Source organism: Rhea americana, unplaced genomic scaffold (assembly GCF_003343005.1).
Source record: "Rhea americana isolate MKP2758 unplaced genomic scaffold, rheAme1 scaffold_410, whole genome shotgun sequence".
Lineage (NCBI taxonomy): Eukaryota > Metazoa > Chordata > Aves > Rheiformes > Rheidae > Rhea > Rhea americana.
The window spans coordinates 194,228-204,087 of record NW_028186547.1 but is presented as its reverse complement, the minus strand read 5'-3'; the positions used below and the strand labels follow the sequence as shown (position 1 = coordinate 204,087).

At 46.4% G+C, this 9,860-nt stretch overlaps 1 protein-coding gene across 2 annotated transcripts; it reads left to right on the top strand.

Annotated features, from left to right (window-relative positions):
* Window positions 1-152: 152 nt before the first annotated feature.
* TMEM106A (transmembrane protein 106A) lies at window positions 153-7,457 on the top strand. 2 transcript variants are annotated; one of them, XM_085314746.1, is made up of 9 exons: window positions 153-188; window positions 1,864-2,103; window positions 2,547-2,610; window positions 3,052-3,211; window positions 3,626-3,766; window positions 4,368-4,411; window positions 5,058-5,111; window positions 6,432-6,601; window positions 7,250-7,457. In XM_085314746.1, exons 2-8 carry the CDS (start codon window positions 1,884-1,886, stop codon window positions 6,550-6,552), a joined length of 804 nt encoding a protein of 267 aa, XP_085170872.1. In that variant the 5' UTR covers window positions 153-188; window positions 1,864-1,883; the 3' UTR covers window positions 6,553-6,601; window positions 7,250-7,457. The 2 variants fall into 2 exon arrangements, with proteins under 2 accessions (XP_085170872.1, XP_085170871.1); XM_085314745.1 differs by having other exon boundaries at window positions 6,432-7,457.
* Window positions 7,458-9,860: the final 2,403 nt, after the last annotated feature.

Here is a 9,860-nt window from a genome sequence, read left to right as displayed (position 1 = left end):
GGGTGGGAGCCCAGTGGGCCATGGTAGCTTGTGGCCCAAGGGCAGTGGAGGGGCTGGGGGAAGCGGGGAAAGCTGCCTGCCCAGGCCCGCCCTGCGGGGGCTGCTTGGGGGGCCGGGCTTGTCCTGCCCTGCAGTGCTTTCGGTTCCGCTTTGTCGCTGGGCAGGGCCGCAGCTTGCGGCGCAGGCCGGTGAGCAGGGGCGGCCGGAGGGGGCTGTGGGGTGGCAGCCAGGGTGGGTGGGCTGGCGGCCCTGTCCTCTTGCTGGTGGGTAGGAGGGGCAGGGCCTGCGGAAGCTCTGTTAGCGCTGGTGTGGAGGTGGGCCTTGCCTCTGCAGGCAGCTGCTCTCACAGGAGCTGCAGCTCCCCTGAGTGAGGAGCTCACGGCCCCTCAGTTGGCTCCCTGTGGGTGGTGCCTGGGGGAGCAGGAAGGGCCAGTCCCTGTAAAATGGCCAGGCTCCATCACTTTCATAAGCTACTGTCCCTTAAAGATGCTAGGGGCCCCCTGCCCAAGGACACCAGTCCAGGTTATGGGAACCCGGAAGACTGCCTGAGGGCAGTAAGCAAAAGGGTTAATTTCTCCATATGCAGCACCTTGCGCTTGGCCTCTCTGCTATCCACCAATGAGTTTTCTAGCTTTCATGGTCATTTGTCTCAGTAATGTGAACAGACCAGTGCTGCTTGCTTGTTTTTGAAAAACTAATAAAGATTAACTGAGAGTATGGGAAAAGGTGTAGCTTCAATACTTAGGGAGCTCGGAGGCTGCTCCCCTTTTTATGCTGCAAGAGCGTAGGAAACACTTTGAACTGCCTCAAGCCTCCAAACAGCAGTGTCTTGCAGAATCTAATCAAATCAAGGCTGCTGAGAGGTTCCTCTGTGACCCATAATGAATAAATAGGCTGTGCTGCAGCTATTTCCTTCCTGGTTCTTTGTCAGCAGCTGCCTCTGGAATCAGTTCATCTCCTGCTCTTGTGTTCCCAGATACACCCAGGTTTGTGGGCTGCAGGTGAACACTTGGCTCTGCAAGACTGTGGTAGATGTTCTACACTGCCAGATGGTACTTTCTTCCCCCCAGTATGTTGTACAAAAAAAGAGCCCTGCAGAGTTCTTTAATTTCAGCCTCTGGGTCATCTGGGTGAACATGCAACTGCTGTTTATCTAGGCTAAATATGCTACTTCTGGATAATTAAAATGACTGGCTGGAGGAAGGGGTGGCACAGATAAGAAATAGTGTTGAGCTGTCTTTGTAATGACAACATAGCTTTTTTTTTTCTCTGCTTGGTGTTGCTGATGCTTTTAGGAGGATTGCTACGAGCTGATGTAGAAGTTTGGTTGCCAGGAGCCTGGGAAAATTGTTCAGCTGTCATTCTGGTGTTTTAAAATAGTCAAATGGATTTTTTTTTWATTTAATTTATTTATTTATTTATTTTAATCAAGCTACAGTTAGTAACACTGTTTGATAGGAAATGCCGAGGCCTTGGTATTCAGGTGAGTTCCCTGTTGGACGTAGATCAGTAATGACTGTATGAGAACTTTGGAGTTCTGCTTCCGGGCTCTGTTGTTATCTCAAAATGTTCAAGTGCTTTGAGTCAGCATTCCTCCTCTCTTACAAAACACCATGAGATAAAGCACTTGGCACGTTTTAGGGTGGTGTTCTTGGACTTCTTCCCGCAACCAGAGTGGCTAGAAACGTCCATATTTAAAAGCATGAGTTATGTGGAGTAATTTTTAAAGCAACTTCAGAGCTGTGCTTTAAGAAATTTGCCAGCTTATATACTTGTGATCTATTATACATTCTAATAGTGCTGCTCTGAGAGGTTGGTTAATAAAGACAAATTTTCTAAAGCATTTTTATGTTGGACACTTAGTGAGAATTCTTCCTTCAACCATGGGTGAAAAACTTTCACAGTTCTGGAAAGCACCTGACCAAAAGGAGAGTGAGGGCAAAGTGATCTTACCCAGGCAGAAGGATGCAGAAGATGAAATCGCCAGTTATGCTAGTATCAATGGAGGAGACCCCGCTATGTCCTATGTGCCCTGTGTGGGCATTGCAAGTCGAAGCTGTGTCAACTGCCCAACATGTCAGGGAACAGGAAGGATCCCCAGGGGTAGGTGATTCTTCTGTGTGACATGTCTGTGCTTTTTGAGCATCCTGAGGTTAGTGTGTGTCTCTTTCCTAAAGACTTTGAATGAATCAGCTGGTCTTTGCTGCACCCAGTCCGCAATGGCTGTCCTGCCTGTTACAGCACCTCAGGCTCTCCAGTGAGGTCTGTGGGCAGCCCCTCTTGGGAGAAAATGGGGTGGGCAGGCAGATACTGAGAGAATTACTCAAAGCCTGCCCTGGGGCATCTGGGGGATTGTTGCTCCTGCCTGGAGCTGGGAATGTTCAAACTGAACTCTCGGTTGTGTTACACTCACTTTCTAAGTTGGACACTCACTAGTAAGGTGACTGCAGACTGACACTAAGCTGCTGTGCAAAGCCCTGCAATGCAATATGCTTTATTTGCTTGAGTGCTCAGTGCAGTCTCTGATCTGCTGCTACCTCTTTCAGAGCAAGAAAAGCAGCTGGTGGCTCTGATTCCATATGGTGACCAGAGGCTAAAGCCTAGACGAACGTAAGTCTTGTTAAATTCTGCCTCTTTCTCATCCTTTGAATATTTCTTCTGTGTGTAAAGGGAGGCCTCGGTGCTTTGGGAAGCAATCTGCAGCTGTTTGCTGGAGGTTGTTTTCTCTTTGTGCTATCACTTGCAGCAAGTTTGCTGTTTACAGCATCTGTTCCACAACAGCAGATACCTGGATAGTCCTCTGTGTGGGAGGAAATGTGGAGTTGTGGGAGATCTCCAGCAATCCTCTTTGCTTCCACAGTAACAGGCAGTGCGTCACTGTGTGAGAGCACCCTCCTGCTTCCCCTGTCATTTGGGAGTTCTTCACAAACCCACCCCAACTTTCTGGCACTCAAGCTCCTGTTGTCTCCCAGCCTATGAGTTGGAGCTGGGCTGCAGGTGCTTGTAGTTGATGAGCCAAGAGAACGATGTGGCTGTGGTGCTGTTTTGCAGGAAACTATATGTATGTCTTGCTGTGACGATCTGCCTGCTGACGACGTCTCTCACTATCTTCTTCCTGTTTCCTCGCTCCATTACTGTGCGGCCTGCAGGGCTGAATGCCTCCTCCATTGGCTTTAATGCCACCACCACCAGTATATACCTCAACATGACAGTGAGTTCTCAGTGTCAAATGGTGGGCAGAAAGGGCCGGGCCTCTCCTTTTTCTCTTCTATACTGCTCTGTGCGGAATAACTGATTGCTGTCTCTAGTTAAAATCTGGTCATCCCCACCAAATCAGTCTACTTTAGGGCTGCTTAAGGAGCARTGTCAGGACTGTGTTACAGTGTCAGAGGCGTGGATTGCCTGGCTGTGAACAAGTGTGTCATGCAGAGTGGTTAAAGGGCTGTGCATGAACAGTATGGTGATTAATTCTGGGAACCAAGCTGGGTACATTTCTCAGGACTAGGAGGGGACATGTGGTCCAGTGCTGTTGTAAGGTTATAGCAGGGATATATTTAAAGTAGTTTTGCTACAGTAACATACAGCTCTGTTGCAAGGTGGTTTGTTTTCTTGTTTCTCTCACTAGAATATCCTGAACATAACTAATAACAACTTCTACCCAGTCACTGTTGTGCAGCTGGACATAGAAGTCTTACACCAGTCCCTGGTAATAGGGAAGACCACCATGAAAACCTTGCTGAATATCAGCCCTTTACAGAGTGGCCAGGTGAGCTTTGCGCTCTTCCAGTTCTCCTAAACTAGTTTGGATATCCTGAAATGGGGGTGGGGAGGTGGGGGAGGTGTGCTGCTTCTATGCTTAACCCACTCCTCCATCATCTGCCAACTAAATGCTCAGTGCCTCCACATGCAGCTTCTATTTCTACTTACCTGTTCCCTCTATAGAAGGGAATTTGTAGGAATTTACATGTTGCTGAGTATGCAGCTAGTACGTTTCTGGGCAAGGAACAGCTTCCAGCTGCCCAGCTAGTGGGCAGAATTGTGTGTTGGCCTTAAAATAATGAAAAGTGTAAGAACAAGTTAAATAAAACTCTAGTGGGAACAGTTTGAGCACAGCTGATCCTTCCTTGCTGTAAAGGGCAGGCATGTGGCCTAGATGGCCTTTTCAAGGCCTTATCAGACCTGATTTCTGAATCTATTTGTTACCCACTGTTAAGAACAATTGCTAGCCTAAAACTTGAAATTCAGGGTTCTGAATTGCGGGCAGCCAATGAGAGTCCAACTCCCCCTACTTCAGCTCTCTGGGTTGTATCCCAACATACTTATAATTCTTGTATGTTTTCTGCTTTTTTTTCTGTTCACATTTGCAGATCTATTATATGGTGGCCAATAGGATATTGGACAACAATACCTAGTGAGTAATTACTGAAGATTTCTTTTTCTGGTTAGTAAGTGATATTAATGCTTAAAGGCTTTCTACAATTAGACTTGTGCTGTCAGTGAAATGGAGTGTGTCTTTTTGAGTTTAATGTGTGCAGCTGACTCGGACGCAAATTTGGTGCATCCATTTTAAACTAATTTCCTTGCTTATCTGCTGGTGTTTACTGGCTGCTGTTGGCTCATTTTCCTAATGCTCATTTTTCCTAAAGTGCCATTTTCCTAAGTTCTAACAAGAAGCGATAGTACAGTTTGTCTAGGTTGCAAACTTTTGATGCTCCATTTGTGAGCAACTAAATGCGTCTTGTGCCACCCATGCTTCTCTGCAGATAACCAGCAAGCTATGCAAAGGTCATAGCAATTGCGGCTTCAGTGCATTTAAGTTGTGTGCATGTTTGGGAGTCCCATGATTACTGGATCCAAAGTGACTGAGTTATACCAGCAAAAAATGTGTTTTACTGTGGTGGATAGAGCTGTGCTTCAAAAACTTTGCCTGTATAGCTGTTGTCAAAATCTTCTAAGGACAGACCTTTTCAGAGAAGCAGAAAGACAACAAAATAATTGAGGACCAGGAGACATGGTGCAGGCTGCTCCTGTGAAATGAATTCTCTTTTCTCTCATAGTAAGATCTGCACCTGGACAAAAATCAAAGTCCACAATGTTCTGCTGCATATACAGTAAGTGATGCCTGGTTCAGCACTAAAACTAATATCCACGTGACCTGCATTCTTTCTGAACTCCCTTCAAGGCCAGCTAGTCACTGGTCTTGGAGACTGGAACTGGCTGTAGTGTGAATGTTGTGTTACCCAGAGGGAGATAATTCTCCAAAGCCATTGGTGTTGTGAGAGCTCCCCTAGAATTTAGGCTTGCTTACAGCGCAAGCTGTTGCTGTTGCCTGTATTAYATGGTACATTGGCCTGACAAACTTCCTTCTGTAACACTGATTGTAGCTGTTGAGAAGTAGTTATTTGGCCCAGAGCTGGAAAGCTGTGACTGGTTCTATCCTGCCAGCCTCATGGTGTGAGAGGCAGACTCAGTCAGCCTGGTCTCTGTTGGAGGGGCTGGCAGCAACTGCAGAGAGCAGGACAGAATAAAGCAGGTGTTTCTGTGGAACCTGTTGCCCAAAGCAACTCCTGTTCAGGGAATGGTTATCTGTTCCTACTTGTGAGGGGGAAGATTACAACTGTGTTTTTATAACACAGCTCCTTCTGGGACCTGCTGCTACTGTTCTGGCCTGTGTTACAGCTAAATTGATATAGGAGCCAGGGAAGCCCTTGCTGGGTGTAGCATTGGTAGTATGCCCCTATGCAGCCACTAAAAGAAGTATGGTCTTTGTTAGCTGAGTTCAAGCTGCTTTGGAAAGCCGTGGGCAGAAAGTGTCTCTTGGTGTAGCCTGTGTCCACTAGAGGGACCTCCCTGCCCATCTGTGTTGACTGTGTCCCCTCTCAGCTGATGAAGCCCTTGCTCTTTCCACCAGCAAGCTCTCTATTAGCCAGAGGTTGAAGAATATTCTGGTGATCTTCACTATTTTCTGTACTATGTCTTGTTCCACTGTTTTTGCCCATGGATAGACTGGGAGAAACTAAATGCAAAAGCTCTTGAGGTGGCACAGAAAGACAGTAACTGAATGACATGCTTTTGTCTAGTTATCCATAAACAATCACCTGGTATGTCTTACATTAGCACCTTGACCAGGTAAATGGTGAAATGGCACAGGAGTGTTATCCTAGAGCAGTGAGTCTTTCTAGTATGGGGCTTCTTGAATGGCCAAAGCAACCTTTGTGGTGGTAGGGAGCTTGCAAAGACTTCCTTAAGTTAAACTCCCTCTCTGACGTGAAATTTACTGAGGATATGTTATAATATATTATAGTGTTCTGGGCTGTATAACAGGGGAAAAAAAACAGGATGGCAGCAGAAGCACACTGTGCAACCCTTATATTATGGGAATTTTTGTCTGAAACAGTCAAGTGCAGCTCTGGTCTGCTTTTGCTGTGCAGGGGCACCCTGACCTGCATGTACTTGTGCCACTTGGAGCAGCTGGCTTTTGAGAACTACCAGTACGTGGACTGCCGTGGGAATGCCTCGCTACCTCAGCCATTGCACCACACTCTACCGTGAGAGGGCCAGGCTGCCAGAGCTTTTGGATGCTGCATGCTCCATCACAAAGGCAAGTCATAAAGAGACAAAATTCTGGGGCTTTTTTTCAATTTATGACTTAAACAGGAGACTTTGTGCTTTCCCGGAATGAGACTTCATCTCCTGTGCAGATGGTAACATGCTTGGCCTTATGAGCATGGAGTATACTGCCATCAGATTTCCTTCCTTTCCAAATTGGATGCCTTATCATGACTGACACTTCAGCAGAGTGACTAGTGCATGGTGGGGGGGTGTGCTGGCTCATCAGAGTGGGCCATGCTCATGCTCAGGCTCTCTGCAGTATTTTACTGCTACATTGTAGCCAGTGCCTTATTAGTCAAACTAATTCTAATTGTTTCCTCCTTGCATAATTTTGTACTTCTATTCTGAATTTAAGTGTCTCATAACTCTCAAAAGGAGACCTTTTGGCTAGATCTCCATCACCACTGTCCAATGCTATTTGCACAGCCTTCTCTGAGAGAACATGAAACAGGACTGATTTCTCTGCATCTCTAGCTGTTAAATATTCAACTGCATGTCATGCTGAAAGACCTGTGAGCATGACTTTTAGGTGACTATTGTGTTGAGCTGTTCAGTGCAGGAAACAAGAATGCATTGTCTTGAATTTTTTTAATATATATTTTTAAAAGCAGCTCATCTACTGGGTGTTCTTTAACAGGATCCCTTTCAGCCAAGAGAAAATGCATTTTGTAGCATGGCACAGAAAGATTGCTGCTTTCCAGCTGGTCATGAGAGGAAGGCTGTTGGTGTTGGCCACCACATGCTGTTTGCTGTGCTACTTCCTTGCATGCTCTGGCATTTAATGCTTTCAACTTGAACAAGCATGAGAGAGTTGATCTCTGTCAATAAAAGCTCAGTCTGCACAAGTGTCAGAAAACAACTATGTGTTTTATTTATTTATTTATTTTAATTGAAAGCTGTAAAATACCCAATGAACTTTACGGGATGAATAGCCCTGACAGCCTTCTCTCCTCCTAGTGCTGGGCATGTGGCAGTGGCAGTTGTATCCCTCACGTGATGGATGGGTGTTAACCCACACGTGGCATTGCAGTTTAGCTAGTGCCTAATGCATTCTAGGTGGTGAAGTAGGAGCCTGGGAGTTACTGGATCAAAAATTCTTACACAAAAGCAGTTCAGCATTTTCCTGTACTGTTCCCACTGAAGGAGAGAATCAGTATGTTACAACAGTTGGAAGGAAACGTCTGCCCCTCACTTCAAAATGTGCTTCCCAACCCAGCACTTCTTTCAGAGCTGTAGCAGGGTGTTTTTCTTTGCTGTATCATCTGTTGAGATCACACTGAAATGGTAACTAATCAGTCAACTCCCTCTAGCACGGATGTGGAAGCTCCATGTGCCATTCTGGAATACTCCCTGCTCTTGTCACATCTCTGCAGTAGGTTTTGTATTTGCCATATTGTTGGTTCTGCCACATGCTCCCTATCTCTGCTGTTGAGTTTCCAGATGTGCTTCTGCAGCCCTGCTGTTATGCACTTGCACCATCTCCTTCTGAACACAAACAAAAGACATTGTACAACCAGAAAGAGATGATTTGTCTTTGCATAGCAGATCCTCACCCTTGCTATAGCTGCTGCACAGCTTCAGTGATACCAACTGACAAACAAGTTGCTTTACACAATCACAGAATGGTTGAGGGTGGAAGGGACCTCTGGAGATTGTCTAGTCCAACCCTCCTGCTTAAGCAGGGTCAGCTAGAGCATGTTAGACAGGATCGTGTCCGGGTGGGTTTTGAATATTTTCAGAGAAGGAGACTCCACAACCTCTCTCTAACAGTCAAGAAATTCCTACTCCTCTTCAGGCAGAACTTCCTGTGGTTCAGTTTGTGCCTGTTGCCTCTAGTCCTTTTGCATGGGACAACTGAGAAGAGTTTAGCCACATCCCCTTGACACGCTATGTGGAAACATATCCCCATTGACAAGATCCCCTCTCAGTCTTTTCTTCCCCAGGCTAAACAGGCCCAGCTCTTGCAGCGTTTCCTCATAGAGAGATGCTCCAGTCTTCTGATCATCTTGGTAGCCCTACACTGGACTCTCTCCAGTAGCTCCATGTCTCTCTTGTACCAGGGAGCCCAGAACTGGACACAGTACTCGAGATGAGGCCTCCCCAGGGCTGAGTAGAGGGGCAAGGTCACCTCCCTCGACCTGCTGGCAMCACTCTTCCTAATGTACCCCAGGATACCATTGGCCTTCTTGGCCACAAGAGCATGTTTCTGGCTTACGGTCAGCTTGTCCACTGGGAYTCCCAGGTCCTTCTCTGCAGAGCTGCTTTCCAGCAGGTCAGCCCCCAGCCTGTACTGGTTCATGGAGTTATTCCTCCCTAGCTGCAGGACCCTGCACTTGCCCTTCTTGAACTTCACGAGGTTTCTCTCTGCCCCTCTCCAGTCTGTCCAGGTCTTTCTGAATTGCAGCACAGCCTTCTGGGGTATCAGCCACTTTACATGGGCATGAGATGGAAGGCTTTGGGATGAAGGCTTTGAGAATGGTGCTGAGCTGAGACCAGTGGGACAGCCATTTCTTGGGACATAGTTGATGAGGGAGTGAGGAACAGGACATAACAGAACTAGAGCAACAACGTAAGAGGAAAGTACTAGCTGCTTGAGAGACTTCCTCTGGGACACTGTGATGTTTATTTTGAGTTAGCTGTTACTGCCTAAATTGTTGAAATCATCTACTGATTCTGTTGGATTCTGTACTGTTGGATTCACTGGGTTTGTGTAGTGTTCATAGTGGAGTTCCTGGGAGCTGTTCCTGTCCCGTTGGCTAGTCAGCCCTTACCACTGCTGCATGTATTGTACAGCCTGAAAGGGCAAAGAGAGGTTACTTTCTTGTTTCTGCTGTATAACGTCAATGTATGAAAATCTCTTCTGTTACTCAGAACACCTGAAAGATTTTAATGTGAACTATTTTCTCATTATTCAAGCTAAGCTTCAACTGGGAGTGATATAAATGTGCCACTTAGAAGAATAAAATAACCAACCACATCCCTATAGAGCTAACCAGATATCTACCATAGCCATAGTAGATGTTACCAACTGCAGAATAAAAGCAAGGTTGGTTTAATTATAAGCATACGCTTATATCTAAAACCCACTCAGCTGACCTCTCACATATTCGGGTTGTGACACTGAAGAGACCAACGTATGAGCAGCAGTGAGGCTGATGTGCCTCACAGTGTAAAGGCATCTTACAGAAGCAAAAAAGCTCTGGTTCGTGTCTATGACTGGAAGTTAACTAGCTGGTAACTGGAACACT

Bases quoted from the DNA above. Each gene is read 5' to 3' on its own strand.
- TMEM106A (XM_085314746.1), top strand. From the start codon at position 1,884: ATGGGTGAAAAACTTTCACAGTTCTGGAAAGCACCTGACCAAAAGGAG. The intron at 2,611-3,051 runs GTAAGTCTTGTT...GCTGTTTTGCAG, and splicing joins AGGCTAAAGCCTAGACGAAC to GAAACTATATGTATGTCTTG. The intron at 4,412-5,057 runs GTGAGTAATTAC...TTTCTCTCATAG, and splicing joins ATATTGGACAACAATACCTA to TAAGATCTGCACCTGGACAA.